General features: G+C 63.6%; 1 protein-coding gene across 1 annotated transcript; it reads left to right on the top strand.

Annotated features, from left to right (window-relative positions):
* The first annotated feature begins 773 nt into the window (after positions 1 to 773).
* ATP1B2 (ATPase Na+/K+ transporting subunit beta 2) lies at positions 774 to 18,224 on the top strand. The gene is made up of 7 exons (XM_075725515.1): positions 774 to 885; positions 3,557 to 3,685; positions 5,110 to 5,214; positions 7,815 to 8,020; positions 10,668 to 10,724; positions 17,642 to 17,740; positions 18,060 to 18,224. Exons 1-7 carry the CDS (start codon positions 774 to 776, stop codon positions 18,222 to 18,224), a joined length of 873 nt encoding a protein of 290 aa, XP_075581630.1.
* The last annotated feature ends 2,468 nt before the right edge of the window (positions 18,225 to 20,692 follow it).

The following is a 20,692-nucleotide window of genomic DNA, read 5'->3' as shown; positions in this document are numbered from 1 at the left end:
GGGAACTGCCGCGAGACGCTCCGCCCCCCTCATTAGCATAGGGGCGGGGCGAAGCGAATTCCGACTGTTCTATTGGCGTAGGGGGCGTGGCTCGGGGGGGCTTAAGCACGCTCTATTAGCATAAGGGGGGTGGTTCGGGGGATTTAGAACGCGCTATTAGCATAAGGGGCGTGGCTCGGGGGCTTTATACTGCTCTATTAGCATAAGGGGCGTGGCTCTGGGGCTTTAGCACGCTGTATTAGCATAAGGGGCGTGGCGTGGGGGGCTTAACCACCCTTATTAGCATAAGGGGCGTGGCTCGGGGGGTCTTAAGAATGCTCTATTAGTATAAGGGGCGTGGCTCGGGGGCTTCAGACCGATCTATTAGCATAAGGGGCGTGGCTCGGGGGGGCTTTAGAACACGATATTAGCATAAGGGGCGTGGCGCGGGAGGCTTACACACCCTTATTAGCATACGGGGCGTGGCTCGGGGGCTTCAGACCCCCTCTATTAGCATAAGGGGCGTGGCTCGGAGGGGCTTTAGAATGAATTATTAGCATAAGGGGCGTGGCTCGGGGGCTCCAGGCCGCCCTATTAGCATAAGGGGCGTGTCCAGGCCGCCGGGGGCGGGGCTCCGCGGCTCTATAAGGGGCGGTGGCGGCAGCCGCGGGGGAGTCGCGGGTTCGAGTCCCGGCGCGGAGGGTTGGGAGCGACAGCGGGGGTGGGGGGGGTGGGTGACAGCGGGGGTGACAGCGGGCGCAGGGGTGGGGGGGGGTCGCGGCGGAGCCCCCCACATGGCTCGGGACAAGGAGAAGCGGAGCTGCGGGCAGAGGTTGGCCGAGTGGCGGGCTTTCGTGTGGGACCCACGGAGCCGCCAGTTCCTGGGCAGAACTGGTACCAGTTGGGGTAAGTTTGGGGGTACGGGGGGGGGGGTGGGGGGGTGCTGGGGACCCCCCCCCCTCCAGTTTTAGCGGTGCAACTGAGGGTCCCATCCATATGGGTGCGATTGGGGGGGGGATTGGGGCTCCCCCCCCTCCCCAGAGGAGCAAGGGGACCACCCATATGGGTGCAAGGGAGTTGGGGGGGGTTGCATAGGGACCCCTCCCCCCCCCCCCGTACGGATGCAATTTGGGGGGGGGGGGGAGCTTACGGAGGCCCCCCCAATATGGATGCGATGGGGTTGCATAGGGAGCCCCCATATCGATGCAACTGGGGGGGGGGCGTTATATGCCCCCCCCCCCAATTTGGGTGCGGGGGGGGGGTACATAGGGACCTACCCATAGGGATGCAATTGGGGGGGGGGTGTCTGCATAGAGACCCCCCCCCCCGAAAGAGCATTTACTTACGGACCCCCCCCATATGGGTGCGAGTTTGGGGGGGGTGTTGCATAAGGACCCCCCCTTGGGTTGCAATCGGGGACCCCCCCCTTTTAAAGCTGCTTTTTTTTGCGGGGGGGGACACCCCCGGGGGGGGGGGGGGTATTTACACAGGACCCCCCCCCATATGGGTGCAATGGGAGGGGGCTGCTTAAAGAGCCCCCCCCCCCCCCAGCTTTTTGGGGTGCAAATGGGGATGGGGCTCAAACGAGGCTGCAATGGGGGGGGGGAGGCAGTTTGGGGGTCCCGAGGGGGCAGTTTGGGGGGGGGGGGGGTGAGGGAAGGGGGTGGGTTGTGCCCCCCCCCCCCCCATCTGTCGCGCTGTGGCTGCAAAAGTAGGTCACGGTCGGGGGTGGGGGATGGGAGAGGTGGGGAACCCCCCCACCGAGGGGGGGGGGGGGAGCAGATGGACACCCCCCCCCCCATGCCCAGCGACCCCCCCCCCCCAATTTGCAGATGGGGACCCGCATGGTTTGGGGGGACCCCCCCCTTTGCTTGGCAGGGACAGATGGCTCTGGCAGGAATTTGGGGGGGGGGATTTAGGGGTCTGGGGGGGGATTTAGGGGTCTGGGGGGGATTTGGGGGGGTCTGGGGGCCATTTTGGAGAGGGGGGGCATTTGAGGGGTGCAGAAGGGACGTTGGGGGAGATTTGGGGGTCCCTGGCAGGTTGGGGGGGCCAGGATTGGGTTTGATATTGGGGGGGGAGCGAAGGGGGGGGGATTGGTGCTGGGGGGTGGGGTTGGTGGGGCCAGGGGGGGATTTGGGGGGGCTCAGGGCTGGTTCACAGGGTATTTGGGGGGGGGGGGGGGCTCAGCGCAGTTTGGGGGGGGACATGTGGAGCTGGCGGGGCCCGTTTGGGGGTGTTTGTGCTTCTGGGGGGTGGTTTTGGGGGGGTATTTGATGTCATTGGGGCAATTTCAGGGGTGTTTGGGGGGGCTGCGGGGCAGATTTGGGGGGGTCAGGGCAGTTTTGGGGGGGCATTTGATGTCATTGGGGCAGTTTTGGGGGGTCTTTAGGGCTCGGGGGGCAGTTTTTTGGGGGGTATTTGATGTAATTGGGGCAATTTCACGGGTATTTGGGGGCCTCTGGGGCAGATTTGGGGGGCTCAGGGCAGTTTTGGGGGGTCTTTAGGGCTCGGGGGGGCATTTTTGGGGGGCATTTGATGTAATTGGGGCAGTTTGGGGGGGTCTTTAGGGCTCGGGGGGGCAGTTTGGGGGTCTTTAATATCATTGGGGCAGTTTTGGGGGGTCTTTAGGGCTCGGGGGGGCAGTTTTGGGGGGCATTTGATGTCATTGGGGCAGTTTTGGGGGATCTTTAGGGCTCGGGGGGGCAGTTTTGGGGGGTCTTTAATATCATTGGGGCAGTTTTGGGGGGTCTTTAGGGCTCGGGGGGGGCAGTTTTGGGGGGGCATTTGATGTCATTGGGGCAGTTTTGGGGGGTCTTTAGGGCTCGGGGGGGCAGTTTTGGGGGTCTTTAATATCATTGGGGCAGTTTTGGGGGGTCTTTAGGGCTCGGGGGGGCAGTTTTGGGGGGTATTTGATGTAATTGGGGCAGATTTGGGGGGTCTTTAGGGCTCGGGGGGGCAGTTTTGGGGGTCTTTAATATCATTGGGGCAGTTTTGGGGGGTCTTTAGGGCTCGGGGGGGCAGTTTTGGGGGGCATTTGATGTCATTGGGGCAGTTTTGGGGGGTCTTTAGGGCTCGGGGGGGCAGTTTTTGGGGGTCTTTAATATCATTGGGGCAGTTTTGGGGGATCTTTAGGGCTCGGGGGGGCATTTTTGGGGGGCATTTGATGTAATTGGGGCAGATTTGGGGGGTCTTTAGGGCTCGGGGGGGCAGTTTTGGGGGTCTTTAATATCATTGGGGCAGTTTTGGGGGGTCTTTAGGGCTCGGGGGGGCAGTTTTGGGGGTACCTGAGGTGCTCAGGGCAGTTTTGGGGGTGTTTGAAGCCAGCGGGGCAGTTTTCGGGTGGTATTTTTTTAGCGGGGGGGGGGGGGGGTTTACCCCCCCATTTTACCTCCCCCTCCCCCCAAATCTGATCCTGCTCTTCTAAAGGGGTTTATTTGGGGGGGGGGGGGGGGACGCTTTTGGGGGGTGTTTGACCCCGCGGGCGGCATTTTGGGGGGGGTCTTTCACCCCAGGGGGGGTATTTACCCCCGGGGGGGGCAGCTGGGGGGTATTTACCCCCTCTTTACCCCCCCAGGCCTGATCCTGCTCTTCTACCTGGTGTTCTACGGGTTCCTGGCCGGGCTCTTCGCTCTCACCATGTGGGTGATGCTGCAAAGCGTCGACCCCCACGTCCCCAAGTACCAGGACCAGCTCGCCACCCCCGGTGCGCACGAGGATTTGCACGAGGGTTTGCACGAGGGGGGCCCTTGCACGAGGAGGGGGCGGGGGGGGCCCTCGCACCAGGGCCCTCGGGTGGGGACTGGTGGTGGAGGGTGATGGGGGGGGGGGGGTGATGGGCAGCCTCATCGCCCCCAGAGCGCACGAGGGGGTTCCCTTGCACAAGGGTTTGCACGAGGATTTGGACGAGGGGGGCCTTGCACGAGGGTTTGCACGAGGAGGGGGTGTCCCTCGCACCAGGGCCCTCGGGTGGGGACTGGTGGTGGAGGGTGATGGGGGGGGGGGTGATGGGCAGCTTAATCGCCCCCGGAGCGCACGAGGGGGTTCCCTTGCACGAGGGTTTGCACGAGGGGGGCCCTTGCACGAGGAGGGGGCGGGGGGGTCCCTCGCACCAGGGCCCTCGGGTGGGGACTGGTGGTGGAGGGTGATGGGGGGGGGGGGGTGATGCGCAGCCTCATCACCCCTGGAGCGCACGAGGGGGTTCCCTTGCACAAGGGTTTGCACGAGGATTTGCACGAGGGGGCCCTTGCACGAGGGTTTGCACGAGGAGGGGGTGTCCCTCGCACCAGGGCCCTCGGGTGGGGACTGGTGGTGGAGGGTGATGGGGGGGAGTGATGGGCAGCCTCATCGCCCCCGGTGCGCACGAGGGGGTTCCCTTGCACGAGGGTTTGCACGAGGGGGGCCCTTGCACGAGGAGGGGGTGGGGGGGGCCCTCGCACCAGGGCCCTCGGGTGGGGACTGGTGGTGGAGGGTGATGGGGGGGGGGGGGTGATGGGCAGCCTAATCGCCCCTGGAGCGCACGAGGGGGTTCCCTTGCACGAGGATTTGCACGAGGAGGGGGTGTCCCTCGCACCAGGGCCCTCGGGTGGGGACTGGTGGTGGAGGGTGATGGGGGGGGGTGATGGGCAGCCTCATTGCCCCTGGAGCGCACGAGGGGGTTCCCTTGCACGAGGATTTGCATGAGGGCGTCCCTTGCATGAGGATTTGCACGAGGGCTTGCACGAGGGAACGTGGGTGGGGACCGGCAGTGGGAGGTGACGAAGGGGTGAGGGTGCAACGGGTGAGCTCGGTGCCTACAGGTCCTTGCACGAGAGTTTGCACGAGGGCCTTCAAGCGAGGCCTCGTGTCGGAGGGGGTGGGCTGTGCGGCCTCGCTGCCCTCGCACGAGGGCTCGCACGAGGGCTCGCGCAAGAGCTGCCTCGCACAAGGGGCCTCGCACGGAGCCTTGCACCGGGGGACATTGCACGGGGGAGGGCGTGTAATGGGCGGCCTCTCCTCGCACGAGGGCTCGCACGAGGGCCCGCCATTGCGCGGCGCAGCCGCCACGCTTTGCACGCCCGTTACACGCCGAGCGAGGTGCCCGTCCTCGTGCGAGGCGCGCCCTCGTGCGAGGCGTGTCCTCGTGCGCAGGGATGATGATCCGCCCGCGCACCGAGGGGCTGGACGTCACCTTCAACGTCACCCAGAGCCAGACCTGGCGGCACTACGTGCGCGCCCTCCACCAGTTCCTGGAGCGTGAGTGGACTGGGAAGGGACTGGGAGGGGTTGCGGGGTTACTGGGGCAAACTGGGAGGGGACTGGGGGGCACTGGGAGGGGGAGCAGAGGGTGCTGGGACAGACTGAGGGGGCACTGGAATGGACTGGGTTATACTGGGAGGGCCTTTGCCCCTACTGGGAGGTGCTGGGAGGCCCCCTGCCCGTACTGGGAGGGCCCATGTCCATACTGGGAGGGCCCTTGTCCATACTGGGAGGCACTGGGATCGCCCTAGTCCATACTGGGAGGCACTGGGATCGCCCTAGTCCATACTGGGAGAGACAGGGAGGGCCCTTGTCCATACTGGGAGGCACTGGGATCGCCCTAATCCATGCTGGGAGGCACTGGGCAGCCCTGGGATCACTGTTGTCCATACTGGGAGGCACTGGGAGGGCCCTTGTCCATACTGGGAGGCACTGGGATCGCCCTAGTCCATACTGGGAGAGACAGGGAGGGCCCTTGTCCATACTGAGAGGGCCCTAGTCCATACTGGGAGGCACTGGGATCGCCCTAATACATGCTGGGAGGCACTAGGCAGCCCTGGGATCGCTGTTGTCCATACTGGGAGGCACTGGGAGGGCCCTTGTCCATACTGGGAGGCACTGGGATCGCCCTAGTCCATACTGGGAGAGACAGGGAGGGCCCTTGTCCATACTGGGAGGCACTGGGATCGCCCTAATACATGCTGGGAGGCACTGGGCAGCCCTGGGATCACTGTTGTCCATACTGGGAGGCACTGGGAGGGCCCTTGTCCATACTGGGAGGCACTGGGATCGCCCTAGTCCATACTGGGAGAGACAGGGAGGGCCCTTGTCCATACTGAGAGGGCCCTAGTCCATACTGGGAGGCACTGGGATCGCCCTAATACATGCTGGGAGGCACTAGGCAGCCCTGGGATCGCTGTTGTCCATACTGGGAGGCACTGGGAGGGCCCTTGTCCATACTGGGAGGCACTGGGATCGCCCTAGTCCATACTGGGAGGCACTGGGAGGACCCTAGTCCATACTGGGAGGCACTGGGATCGCCCTAATACATGCTGGGAGGCACTGGGCAGCCCTGGGATCGCTGTTGTCCATACTGGGAGGCACTGGGATCGCCCTAGTCCATACTGGGAGAGACAGGGAGGGCCCTTGTCCATACTGGGAGGCACTGGGATCGCCCTAATCCATGCTGGGAGGCACTGGGCAGCCCTGGGATCGCTGTTGTCCATACTGGGAGGCACTGGGAGGGCCCTTGTCCATACTGGGAGGCACTGGGATCGCCCTAGTCCATGCTGGGAGGCACTGGGAGGACCCTTGTCAATACTGAGAGGGCACTAGTCCATACTGGGAGGCACTGGGATCGCCCTAATCCATGCTGGGAGGCACTGGGCAGCCCTGGGATCGCTGTTGTCCATACTGGGAGGCACTGGGAGGGCCCTTGTCCATACTGGGAGGCACTGGGATCGCCCTAGTCCATACTGGGAGAGACAGGGAGGGCCCTAGTCCATACTGGGAGGCACTGGGATCGCCCTAATCCATGCTGGGAGGCACTGGGCAGCCCTGGGGATCGCTGTTGTCCATACTGGGAGGCACTGGGAGGGCCCTTGTCCATACTGGGAGGCACTGGGATCGCCCTAGTCCATACTGGGAGAGACAGGGAGGGCCCTTGTCCATACTGGGAGGCACTGGGATCGCCCTAATCCATGCTGGGAGGCACTGGGCAGCCCTGGGATCGCTGTTGTCCATACTGGGAGGCACTGGGAGGGCCCTTGTCCATACTGGGAGGCACTGGGGATCGCCCTAGTCCATACTGGGAGAGACAGGGAGGGCCCTAGTCCATACTGGGAGGCACTGGGATTGCCCTAATCCATGCTGGGAGGCACTGGGCAGCCCTGGGATCGCTGTTGTCCATACTGGGAGGGCCCTTATCCATACTGGGATGCCCCTAGTCCATACCAGGAGTCTCTAGGCAGCCCTGGGATGACTGTAGTCCATACTGGGAGGCCCCTGGGTGGTACTGGGATGCCCTGGGAGGGCCCTAGTCCATACTGGGAGGGCCCTAGTCCCTACTGGGAGGCCCCTGGGTGGCACTGGGATGCCCTGGGAGGGCCCTAGTCCCTACTGGGAGGCCCCTGGGTGGCACTGGGATGCCCTGGGATGGCCCTAGGCCATACTGGGAGGGCCCTAGTCCCTACTGGGAGTCCCCTGGGTGGCACTGGGAGGCACTGGGAGGGCCCTGGTCCCTACTGGGAGTGTCCTAGGCCATACTGGGAGGCCCCTGGGTGGCACTGGGAGGGCCCTAGTCCCTACTGGGAGGCCCCTGGGTGGCACTGGGATGCCCTGGGAGGGCCCTGGTCCCTACTGGGAGTGTCCTAGGCCATACTGGGAGGCCCCTGGGTGGCACTGGGATGCCCTGGGAGGGCCCTGGTCCCTACTGGGAGTGCCCTAGTCCCTACTGGGAGGCCCCTGGGTGGCACTGGGATGCCCTGGGAGGGCCCCAGTCCCTACTGGAAGGCACCGGGTGGGCCCCAGTCCCCTACTGGGCGGGCGCTGGGGGGGCACTGGTGCCGGGTGCCGGTGCGAGCGGGTGCTGGGCGCAGCGTACAACGACAGCGTGCAGGCCGCCCGCAACGCCGCCTGCGTCCCCGGCCGCTACAACGAGCAGCCGGACGACAGCGTCCCCAACTACCCCAAACGCGCCTGTCGCTTCAACCGCTCCCTGCTGGGGCCCTGCGCCGGGCTGGCGCCCGCTGACGACTACGGCTACGGCGCCGGCCAGCCCTGCGTCCTCCTCAAGGTCAACCGGGTGAGCTGGGGGCACTGGGAGGCACTGGGAGCACTGGGACGGTGCCTGGTGCAATGCCTCGTGGTGCTTGGCAATGCATTGCATTGGACTGGGAGGCACTGGGAAGGAGTGGGAGGCACTGGGAGCACTGGGACGGTGCCTGGTGCAATGCCTCGTGGTGCTTGGCAATGCATTGCATTGGACTGGGAGGCACTGGGAAGGAGTGGGAGGCACTGGGAACACTGGGACAGTGCCTGGTGCAATGCCTCGTGGTCCTTGGCAATGCATTGCATTGGACTGGGAGGCACTGGGAAGGACTGGGAGGCACTGGGGCCCTGCGCCGGGCTGTCGCCCGCTGACGACTACGGCTACAGCGCCGGCCAGCCGTGCGTCCTCCTCAAGGTCAACCGGGTGAGCTGGGGGCACTGGGCACTGGGAGCACTGGGACGGTGCCTGGTGCAATGCCTCGTGGTGCTTGGCAATGCATTGCATTGGACTGGGAGGCACTGGGAGGCACTGGGAGCACTGGGACGGTGCCTGGTGCAATGCCTCGTGGTGCTTGGCAATGCATTGCATTGGACTGGGAGGCACTGGGAAGGAGTGGGAGGCACTGGGAGCACTGGGACGGTGCCTGGTGCAATGCCTCGTGGTGCTTGGCAATGCATTGCATTGGACTGGGAGGCACTGGGAGGCACTGGGAGCACTGGGACGGTGCCTGGTGCAATGCCTCGTGGTGCTTGGCAATGCATTGCATTGGACTGGGAGGCACTGGGAAGGAGTGGGAGGCACTGGAGCACTGGGACGGTGCCTGGTGCAATGCCTCGTGGTGCTTGGCAATGCATTGCATTGGACTGGGAGGCACTGGGAAGGAGTGGGAGGCACTGGGAGCACTGGGACGGTGCCTGGTGCAATGCCTCGTGGTGCTTGGCAATGCATTGCATTGGACTGGGAGGCACTGGGAGGCACTGGGAGCACTGGGACGGTGCCTGGTGCAATGCCTCGTGGTGCTTGGCAATGCATTGCATTGGACTGGGAGGCACTGGGAAGGAGTGGGAGGCACTGGGAGCACTGGGACGGTGCCTGGTGCAATGCCTCGTGGTGCTTGGCAATGCATTGCATTGGACTGGGAGGCACTGGGAAGGAGTGGGAGGCACTGGGAGCACTGGGACGGTGCCTGGTGCAATGCCTCGTGGTGCTTGGCAATGCATTGCATTGGACTGGGAGGCACTGGGAGGCACTGGGAGGCACTGGGAGCACTGGGAGGCACTGGGAGCACTGGGACGGTGCCTGGTGCAATGCCTCGTGGTGCTTGGCAATGCATTGCATTGGACTGGGAGGTACTGGGAAGGACTGGGAGGCACTGGGAGCACTGGGACGGTGCCTGGTGCAATGCCTCGTGGTGCTTGGCAATGCATTGCATTGGACTGGGAGGCACTGGGAGGCACTGGGAGCACTGGGAGGCACTGGGAGCACTGGGACGGTGCCTGGTGCAATGCCTCGTGGTGCTTGGCAATGCATTGCATTGGACTGGGAGGTACTGGGAAGGACTGGGAGGCACTGGGAGCACTGGGACGGTGCCTGGTGCAATGCCTCGTGGTGCTTGGCAATGCATTGCATTGGACTGGGAGGCACTGGGAAGGAGTGGGAGGCACTGGGAGCACTGGGACGGTGCCTGGTGCAATGCCTCGTGGTGCTTGGCAATGCATTGCATTGGACTGGGAGGCACTGGGAGGCACTGGGAGCACTGGGACGGTGCCTGGTGCAATGCCTCGTGGTGCTTGGCAATGCATTGCATTGGACTGGGAGGCACTGGGAAGGAGTGGGAGGCACTGGGAGCACTGGGACGGTGCCTGGTGCAATGCCTCGTGGTGCTTGGCAATGCATTGCATTGGACTGGGAGGCACTGGGAGGCACTGGGAGCACTGGAGGCACTGGGAGCACTGGGACGGTGCCTGGTGCAATGCCTCGTGGTGCTTGGCAGCGCATTGAATGGCACTGGGCAGGACTGGGAGGCACTGGGAAGGAGTGGGAGGTACTGGGAGCACTGGGACAGTACCTGCTGCGATGCATTGCCATGTACTGGGAGGCACTGGGATGTACTGGGAGCACTGGGACAGTGCCTGGTGCAATGTGTTGCTGTGCACTGGGCTGCGCTGCAGTGTACTGGGAGCACTGGGCTGTACTGGGAGCGCTGGGAGGCTGTGGGGCATTGCTTACTGCAGCACCTTGCTTCATACTGGGCCATACTGGGCTGTACTGGGAGGACTGGGAGGCTGTGGGGTGTTGCTTACTGCAGCGCCTTGCTTCGTACTGGGCTGTACTGGGCCATACTGGGAATCCTGGGAGGCCCCGGCCATTGCTTGCTGCAGCGCCTTGCTTCATACTGGGCTGTACTGGGCGGACTGGGAGGCTGTGGGGTGTTGCTTACTGCAGCACCTTGCTTCGTACTGGGCCGTACTGGGCCGTACTGGGCTGTACTGGGAGGACTGGGAGGCCGCGGCTACTGCTTACTGCAGCACCTTGCTTCATACTGGGCCTTACTGGGCTGTACTGGGAGGACTGGGAGGCTGTGGGGTGTTGCTTACTGCAGCGCCTTGCTTCGTACTGGGCCGTACTGGGCCATACTGGGCCATACTGGGCGGCCCCGTTAACCCTTGGCCTCCCGCAGGTCATCAACTTCTTCCCGGGGAGGAACAAGAGCATCAACGTCATCTGCGCCGCAAAGGTGACACCCGTCACCCCCCCGTGTCACCCCCCCGTGTCACCCCCCCGTGTCACCCCCCCGTGTCACCCCGTGTCCCCCAGTTGCCCCAGTGTCCCCCTGTCACCCCCTGTGTCTCCGTCTGTCCCCTGTCACCCCCCGTCACCCCCGTGTCCCCCCGTCACCCCCGTGTCCCCCCGTCACCCCCATGTCACCCTGTCACCCCCTGTGTCTCTGTCTGTCCCCTGTCACCCCCCCGTCACCCCCGTGTCCCCCTGTCACCCCCGTGTCTCCGTCTGTCTGTCCCCTGTCACCCCCCGTCACCCCCGTGTCCCCCCGTCACCCCCGTGTCACCCTGTCACCCCCTGTGTCTCCGTCTGTCCCCTGTCACCCCCCCGTCACCCCTGTGTCCCCCTGTCACCCCCGTGTCTCCGTCTGTCTGTCCCCTGTCACCCCCCGTCACCCCCGTGTCCCCCCGTCACCCCCGTGTCACCCTGTCACCCCCCGTGTCTCCGTGTGTCTGTCCCCTGTCACCCCCCGTCACCCCCGTGTCCCCCCGTCACCCCCGTGTCACCCTGTCACCCCCCGTGTCTCCGTCTGTCGTCTGTCTGTCCCCTGTCACCCCCCGTGTCCCCCTGTCACCCCCGTGTCTCCGTCTGTCTGTCCCCTGTCACCCCCCGTCACCCCCGTGTCCCCCCGTCACCCCCGTGTCCCCCTGTCACCCCCCCGTGTCTCCGTCTGTCTGTCCCCTGTCACCCCCCCGTCACCCCCGTGTCCCCGTCACCCCCATGTCACCCTGTCACCCCCGTGTCTCCGTCTGTCTGTCCCCTGTCACCCCCCGTCACCCCCGTGTCCCCCCGTCACCCCCATGTCACCCTGTCACCCCCGTGTCTCCGTCTGTCTGTCCCCCGTGTCCCCCCGTCACCCCCGTGTCCCCCCGTCACCCCCGTGTCCCCCCGTCACCCCCATGTCACCCTGTCACCCCCCGTGTCTCCATCTGTCTGTCCCCAAGTGTCACCCCCCTGTCACCCCCAGTGTCCCCAAGTGTCACCCCCCCATCACCCCCATGTCCCCCCGTCACCCCCGTGTCACCCTGTCACCCCTGTGTCTCTGTCTGTCTGTCCCCCCGTCACCCCCTGTGTCCCCCCATCACCCCCCGTGTCTCCGTCTGTCTGTCCCGTCACCCCCAGTGTCCCCAAGTGTCACCCCCCTGTCACCCCCTGTGTCCCCCCGGCACCCCCTGTGTCTCCGTCTGTCTGTCCCCTGTCACCCCCAGTGTCACCCCATGTCCCCCTGTCACCCCCTGTGTCCCCCCGGCACCCCCTGTGTCTCCGTCTGTCTGTCCCCTGTCACCCCCAGTGTCACCCCATGTCCCCCTGTCACCCCCTGTGTCCCCCTGTCACCCCCTGTGTCTCCGTCTGTCTGTCCCCTGTCACCCCCAGTGTCACCCCATGTCCCCCTGTCACCCCCATGTCCCCCCGTCACCCCCTGTGTCTCCGTCTGTCTGTCCCCTGTCACCCCCAGTGTCACCCCATGTCCCCCTGTCACCCCCATGTCCCCCCGTCACCCCCCGTGTCTCTGTCTGTCTGTCCCGTCACCCCCAGTGTCCCCAAGTGTCCCCACATGTCCCCTGTCACCCCCAGTGTCCCCCTGTCCCCCGCGTCTCTGTCTGTCCTGTCACCCCCAGTGTCCCCAAGTGTCACCCCTGTCACCCCCAGTGTCCCCACATGTCCCCTGTCACCCCCAGTGTCCCCCTGTCCCCGTATGTCTCTGTCTGTCCCCCATCACCCCCAGTGTCCCCCAGTGTCCCCATGTCACTTCCAGTGTCCCCTATGTGTCCCCTTTGTGTGTCCCCCCCGTGTCATCTGCGCCCCCACGTCCCTCCCCACGTCCCCCCTCGTGTCCCCACGTGCCCCCCACGTCACCTCCAGTGTCCCCTCGTGTCCCCACATGCCCCCCATGTCCCCTCCAGTGTCCCCATGTCCCCCCCTCGTGTCCCCTCGTGTCCCCATATGGCCCCCATGTCCCCCCACGTCCCCCCTCATGTCCCCACGTCCCCCCTCATGTCCCCATATGCCCCCCATGTCACCTCCAGTGTCCCCTCCTGCCCCCACATGCCCCCCATGTCCCCTCGTGTCCCCACATGCTCCCTATGTCCCCTCGTGTCCCCTCGTGTCCCCACATGCCCCCCATGTCCCCTCGTGTCCCCACGTCCCCCCTTGTGTCCCCACATGCCCCCCACGTCCCCCCTCGTGTCCCCACATGCCCCCATGTCACCTCCAGTGTCCCCTCCTGCCCCCACATGCCCCCCATGTCCCCTCGTGTCCCCTTGTCCCCCCTCATGTCCCCACATGCCCCCCACGTCCCCCCTCGTGTCCCCACGTCCCCCCTCGTGTCCCCACATGCCCCCCATGTCACCTCCAGTGTCCCCTCATGTCCCCCCCTCGTGTCCCCATGTCCCCCCTCGTGTCCCCATGTCCCCCCTCGTGTCCCCACATGCCCCCATGTCCCCTCGTGTCCCCACGTCCCCCCTCGTGTCCCCACATGCCCCCCATGTCCCCTCGTGTCCCCACATGCCCCCCATGTCCCCTCGTGTCCCCACATGCCCCCATGTCCCCTCGTGTCCCCACGTCCCCCCTCGTGTCCCCACATGCCCCCATGTCCCCTCGTGTCCCCACACGTCCCCCCTCGTGTCCCCACACGTCCCCCCTTGTCTCCCCACATGCCCCCCATGTCCCCTCGTGTCCCCACATGCCCCCACGTCCCCTCGTGTCCCCACGTCCCCCCTCGTGTCCCCACATGCCCCCCATGTCACCTCCAGTGTCCCCTCATGTCCCCCCTCGTGTCCCCATGTCCCCCCTCGTGTCCCCACATGCCCCCATGTCCCCTCGTGTCCCCACGTCCCCCCTCGTGTCCCCACATGCCCCCATGTCCCCTCGTGTCCCCACATGCCCCCATGTCCCCTCGTGTCCCCACGTCCCCCCTCGTGTCCCCACATGCCCCCATGTCCCCTCGTGTCCCCACGTCCCCCCTCGTGTCCCCACATGCCCCCATGTCCCCTCGTGTCCCCACGTCCCCCCTCGTGTCCCCGTCTGTGTCCCTTATGCCCCCCTCAGTGTCCCCCACGTCACTGTGGGGGGGTGGCCCCCATCACGTCAGTGTCCCCAAATGTCCCCAACGTCCCCCCCCCTCTCTCTTGTCTCTCCCCAGCGGCCCCGGACAAAGGGCAGCCCGGTAAGGGGGGTGTCCCCCTCTAGCACCCCCAAAATCTGCTGGTTTCACCCCAAAAATCCTGCTGGGTGTTCCAAAATAGGCTAGATTCACCCCAAAAATCCTGCTGGGTCCTCAGAATGTGCTGGTTTCGCCCCAAAATGTGCTGGTTTCACCCCAAAATCCAGCTGGCTATCCCAAAATATGTTGGATTCACCCCAAAATCCAGCTGGGTACCCCAAAATGTGCTGGTTTCACCCCAAAATCCAGCTGGGTCCCCCAAAATATGTTAGTTTCACCCCAAAAATCCTGCTGGGACCCCAAGATATGTTGGATTCACCCCAAAATCCTTCTGGGTGCCCCAAAACCTGCTGAATTCACCCCAAAAATCCTGCTGGGACCCCCAAAATGTGCTGGCTTCACCCCAAAATCCAGCTGGGTACCCAAAATGTGCTCTTTCACCCCAAAATCCAGCTGGGTCCCCAAATTGTGCTGGTTTCACCCCAAAATCCAGCTGGGTGCCCCAAAATGTGCTCTTTCACCCCAAAATCCAGCTGGGTCCCCAAATTGTGCTGGTTTCACCCCAAAATCCAGCTGGGTACCCCAAAATATGTTGGTTTCACCCCAAAATCCAGCTGGCTACCTCAAAATATGTTGGATTCACCCAAAATCCAGCTGGGTCCCCCAAAATGTGCTGGTTTCACCCCAAAATCCAGCTGGGTGCCCCAAAATGTGCTCTTTCACCCCAAAATCCAGCTGGGTCCCCAAATTGTGCTGGTTTCACCCCAAAATCCAGCTGGGTCCCCCAAAATACGTTAGTTTCACCCCAAAAATCCTGCTGGGACCCCAAGATATGTTGGATTCACCCCAAAATCCTTCTGGGTGCCCCAAAACCTGCTGAATTCACCCCAAAAATCCTGCTGGTGCCCCAAAACCTGCTACTTTCACCCCAAATCTCACCTGGTGTCCCAAAATAAGCCAGATTTGCCCCAAATTCTGCCAGCGTCACCCCAAATTTCTGCTGCTTTGACCCCCCCAAAATAGGCTACTTACACCCCAAAACCCGCAGAATTCACCCCAAAAGCTCCTAGTTTCACCCCAAACCTGCTGAACTCACCCCAAAAATCCTGCTGGGTGCCCCAAAGCCTGCTACTTTCACCCCAAAATCTGATGAATTTGCCCCAAAATCCTGCCGGGTGCCCCAGAAATGCGCTGGCTTCATAGCCCCACGCCATGGCCCTGCTGTCCCCAGTGTCCCCAGTGTCCCCAATGTCCCCAGTGTCCCCAGTGTCCCATGTCCCTGCTGTCCCCAGTGTCCCCAGTGTCCCCAATGTCCCCAGTGTCCCATGTCCCTGCTGTCCCCAGTGTCCCCACACCATGTCCCCAATGTCCCTGTCCCTGCTGTCCCCATCCTGCGTCCCTGCTGTCCCCAATGTCCCCAATGTCCCCATGCCCTGTCCCCAATGTCCCTGTCCCTGCTGTCCCCAGTGTCCCCATGCCCTGTCCCTGCTGTCCCCATCCTGTGTCCCTGCTGTCCCCAATGTCCCATGCCCCAATGTCCCAGTCCCGTGTCCCTGCTGTCCCCAATGTCCCTGTCCTGCATCCCTGCTGTCCCCAATGTCCCCAATGTCCCTGTCCCCAATGTCCCCACCCCATGTCCCCAATGTCCCTGCTGTCCCCAGTGTCCCCATGCCATGTCCTTGCTGTCCCCGTTCTGTGTCCCTGCTGTCCCTGATGTCCCCACCCCATGTCCCCAATGTCCCTGCTGTCCCCAATGTCCCCACACCCTGTCCCCATCCTGTGTCCCTGTCCTGTGTCCCAGTCCTGTGTCCCTGCTGTCCCCAATGTCCCCATGCCCTGTCCCCAATGTCCCCAGTGTCCCATGTCCCTGCTGTCCCCATCCTGTGTCCCTGCTGTCCCCAATGTCCCCATGCCCTGTCCCCAATGTCCCCAGTGTCCCATGTCCCTGCTGTCCCCATCCTGTGTCCCTGCTGTCCCCAAAGTCCCCACCCCATGTCCCTGTCCTGCATTCCCTGCTGTCCCCAAAGTCCCCACCCCATGTCCCTGTCCTGCATTCCCTGCTGTCCCCAAAGTCCCCACCCCATGTCCCTGTCCTGCATTCCCTGCTGTCCCCAATGTCCCCACCCCCATGTCCCAAATGTCCCCGTCCGTGTCCCTGCTGTCCCCAATGTCCCCATCCTGCATCCCTGCTGTCCCCAATGTCCCCAATGTCCCTGTCCCTGCTGTCCCCAATGTCCCCAATGTCCCCATGCCCTGTCCCCAATGTCCCTGTCCCTGCTGTCCCCAATGTCCCCATGCCCTGTCCCCAATGTCCCTGTCCCCAATGTCCCCAGTGTCCCCATGCCCTGTCCCTGCTGTCCCCAATGTCCCCACCCCATGTCCCTGTCCTGTGTCCCTGCTGTCCCCATGCCATGTCCCCGATGTCCCTGTCCTATGTCCCATGTCCCTGCTGTCCCCAGTGTCCCCATGCCCTGTCCCTGCTGTCCCCATCCTGCATCCCTGCTGTCCCCAATGTCCCCAATGTCCCCATGCCCTGTCCCCAATGTCCCTGTCCCTGCTGTCCCCAGTGTCCCATGCCCTGTCCCTGCTGTCCCCATCCTGTGTCCCTGCTGTCCCCGATGTCCCCAATGTCCCCATGCCCTGTCCCTGCTGTCCCCATCCTGCGTCCCTGCTGTCCCCAATGTCCCCAATGTCCCTGTCCTGTGTCCCTGCTGTCCCCATGCCATGTCCCCGATGTCCCTGTCCCCAATGTCCCTGCTGTCCCCAGTGTCCCCACACCATGTCCCCAATGTCCCTGTCCCTGCTGTCCCCATCCTGCGTCCCTGCTGTCCCCAATGTCCCCAATGTCCCCATGCCCTGTCCCCAATGTCCCTGTCCTGCATTCCCTGCTGTCCCCCTGTCCCCCCGCTGTGTCCCCCCTGTCCCCGTGCCATTGACGTTCTCTCTCTTTCTGGCCACGGGGTGCAGGGACAGACGGACGCCAGCGTAAGGGGACTGGGGGGGGGGGGGGCAGTGCCCCAAACTGGGGGCACTGGGAGGCACTGGGGGAGGGCACAGGGGTGGATGGGGGGGACAAAGGGGTCCCAGGAGACACTGGGGGGTATTGGGGGGCACCGGGGGTTATTTGGGGGAACCTGGAGGGGTATTGGGGGGGGGGGGGAATATGGGGGGGTGAGAGGGGTCCCTGGGGAGATATTGGGGGGGGGGTATGTGGGGGGTATCTGGGAAAGGGGGGGGGTCTTGGGGGGCATATTGGGGGAGTGAGGGGGGGGGCGGGGGGTATCTGGGGAGGGAAAGTCTGGGGGGGGGTATTTAAGGGGGGGGGGATAGGAGGGAATATTGGGGGGGGGGGGTATGTGGGAGGGGGTCCTTAGAGTGGGGTTATTTAAGGGGCAGAATCCTTAGGGGGTATTTTGGGGGGGGGCCTGGGGGCATATGGAGGGGCCTGGGGGCATATTTGGGGGCCGGGGGGCATATGGGGGGGGGGGGCTGGGGGTATTTGGGGGGGACCTGGGGGCATATTTGGGGGGGGGGCCCCAGGGGGGTATGTGGGGAGGGGAGGTCTTCAGGGGGAGGTATTTAAGGGGGGGGGGGTGTATTTAAGCAGATATAGGTGGGGTGAAGGGAGTATTGGGGGGGGTAGGTGGGAGTGTGTGTCCCCCCCCAATATGGGGCAGGTGGGGACATCCATGTGCCCCCCCCCCAACCAGCGGGAGGAAGACTCCGCCCTCCTGGGCCCCCTCCAGCTCTTCCCCCCCAACGGCTCCATCGACCTCATGTACTTCCCCTACTACGGCAAGAGAGTCCACGTGAGCCGGCCCCCTGGGCCCCCCCGGGGGGGTGGGGGTCCCTGGATGCTTGGGTCCCCTCTGGGGTGGGGTGGGGGAACCCCCAAATGCCGGCGTTCCCTGGGGGGGGGGGGGGGGGGAACACCTGGGTCCCCCAGCCCGTGGGTGGGGGGATTGGGGTCCCATTGGGGAGCGCTATGGGGGGGGGTGGGGGGTCCCTTAGGGTGGGTGTGGGGTGCCTAGATGCTGGGGTTACCCCTAATGGGGGGGGGGGGGTGCCTGGGTCCCCGGGAAGGTGGGAGACCCCCCCCCCCCACCCCGGGGGTTTCTTTGCCCGCAGGTGAACTACACGCAGCCGGTGGTGGCGGTGCAGTTCGCCAACGCCACGGCCAACGTGGAGCACCACGTCGAGTGCCGGCTCAACGCCGACGGCCTCCGCACCGACGACGAGCGCGACAAGTTCGCCGGCCGCGTCGCCTTCCGCCTCCGCATCAATCGCGACTGACAGCCCCCTCCCCACCCCCCGCCGAACCCCCGCCCCGTAGCTCCCCAATGTCCCTACGCCACCTTCGCCCCTTGAGTCGGGTCTAATCCCCCCCCCCATCACCCCTCCAGATGCTCCTAATATAAGAATAATAAATGTACATAGATATTTTTATATTATATATATATTAAACGGTGCAGTAGGGCCCTGGCTTCTGCCCTCCCCCCCAGCGCCCATGTTTTTACCCCCAAATTTGCCTGTCCTTTGCTTAGGAGTGCCGATTCGGGGCTCACTTTCGTGGTGGCAAAGTGGGGTTTGTTGTTTTGGGGGTTTGTGTTGGGTTTTTTTTTTTTTTTTTAGGTGTTTTTTGGGGTTTTGTAGGTAGGTTGGGTGACGTAGGGGGAGGCCAAGATGGCCACCAGGCTGCCTGTCAAGATGGCTGCTGTTGGTCGTGCAGAGGAGGAGTGTGATGGCTGCCCTGCAACAGGGCGGCCATTGAGCGGTGGTTGGGAGCAAGATGGCTGCCATCGGGTGTATAGATAGCGAGCAAGGCGGCTGCTGTTGGCTGCGTGGAGAAGGAGCAAGATGGCCGCCACGCTACGCAACAGGGTGGCCGTTGAGCGGTGGTTGGGAGCAAGATGGCTGCCATCGGGTGTATAGATAGCGAGCAAGGCGGCTGCTGTTGGCTGCGTGGAGAAGGAGCAAGATGGCCGCCACGCTACGCAACAGGGCGGCTGTTGTTGAGCGGTGGTTGGGAGCAAGATGGCTGCCATCGGGTGTATAGATAGCGAGCAAGGCGGCTGCTGTTGGCTGTGTGGAGAAGGAGCAAGATGGCCGCCATGCTACGCAACAGGGCGGCTGTTGTTGAGCGGTGGTTGGGAGCAAGATGGCTGCCATCGGGTGTATAGATAGCGAGCAAGGCGGCTGCTGTTGGCTGTGTGGAGAAGGAGCAAGATGGCCGCCACGCTACGCAACAGGGCGGCCGTTGAGCGGTGGTTGGGAGCAAGATGGCTGCCAGGGTGGCTGCCATTGGTTGTATAGGTCGGGAGCGAGATGGCTGCCATGCTACACAGCAGGGCTGCTGCTGTTGAGCGTTGGTTGGGCTTAAGATGGCTGCCAGCCTTCCAAGATGGCTGCCATCGGTTCTGTAGGCATCATGGCGGCTGCTGTTGAGTGGTGGTGGAATGGAGATGGCCATCAGCCTGCCAAGATGGCGGCCATTGGTAGTGTAGATCAAAAGCAAGATGGCCGCCATCCTAGGGAACATGGCGGCTGCTGTTGAACATGGGTTGGGGTCAAGATGGACACCAAGATGGCTGCCGTTGGTAGCGTAGATCAAGAGCAAGATGGCCGCCCTCCTAGGGGACGTGGTGGCTGTCATTGGTTGCTGAGACAGCTGCCATTGGTTGTGTCATTCGAGGGCAAGATGGCCGCCAGACTAGGCAACCCAGCGGCTGCTGCTGAGCGGCAGTTGGGATCAAGATGGCCGCCGTTGACGGTGTAGATGCGGGCCAAGATGGCCGCCAACGCAGTGGCAGAGCAAGGCTGCCATTGGCTGAGCAGCCCAAGATGGCCGCTGTAGTGTAACTGAAGGCCAAGATGGCCACCAGTGCGGTGGCAGAGCAAGGCTGCTATTGGCTGAGCCAACCAAGATGGCCACCACTGTGTAATTGAAGGCCAATGGCCGCCAACGTGGTGGCAGAGCAAGGCCCCCATTGGCTGAGCCAACCAAGATGGCGTCATTGCCACGCCCACGGCCCAAGATGGCGGCTGTTGGCAGCCATCTTGGCTCCCTGTTGCTAATGGTGACCAGGCCTGGTGGCCATCTTGAATCCTATTGGTTGTAGAAGGGGCTGGCGGCCATCTTGCCCTGCCATCTTGAATCCTATTGGCTGTAGAAGGGGCTGGCGGCCATCTTGACCCGCCATCTTGAATCCTATTGATTGTAGAAGGGGCTGGTGGCCATCTTGACCCACCATCTTGAATTCTGTTGGCTGTAGAAGGGGCTGGTGGCCATCTTGACCCACCATCTTGAATCCTATTGGCTGTAGAAGGGGTGGCGGCCATCTTGACCCACCATCTTGAATCCTGCTGCCTGCAAAGGGGCTGGCGGCCATCTTGACCCACCATCTCCAATCCTGCTGCCTGTAGAAGGGGCTGGCGGCCATCTTGGCCCACCATCTCCAATCCTGCTGCCTGTAGAAGGGGCTGGCGGCCATCTTGGCCCACCATCTTGAATCCTATTGGCTGTAGAAGGGGCTGGCGGCCATCTTGGCCCACCATCTCCAATCCTGCTGCCTGTAGAAGGGGCTGGCGGCCATCTTGACCCACCATCTTGAATCCTATTGGCTGTAGAAGGGGCTGGTGGCCATCTTGGCCCACCATCTTGAATCCTATTGGCTGTAGAAGGGGCTGGCAGCCATCTTGGCCCACCATCTCCAATCCTGCTGCCTGTAGAAGGGGCTGGCGGCCATCTTGGCCCACCATCT

Source organism: Pelecanus crispus, chromosome 32 (assembly GCF_030463565.1).
Source record: "Pelecanus crispus isolate bPelCri1 chromosome 32, bPelCri1.pri, whole genome shotgun sequence".
NCBI lineage: Eukaryota > Metazoa > Chordata > Aves > Pelecaniformes > Pelecanidae > Pelecanus > Pelecanus crispus.
The sequence above is the reverse complement of the archived record's forward strand: the minus strand, read 5'-3'. Positions and strand labels throughout refer to the sequence as shown.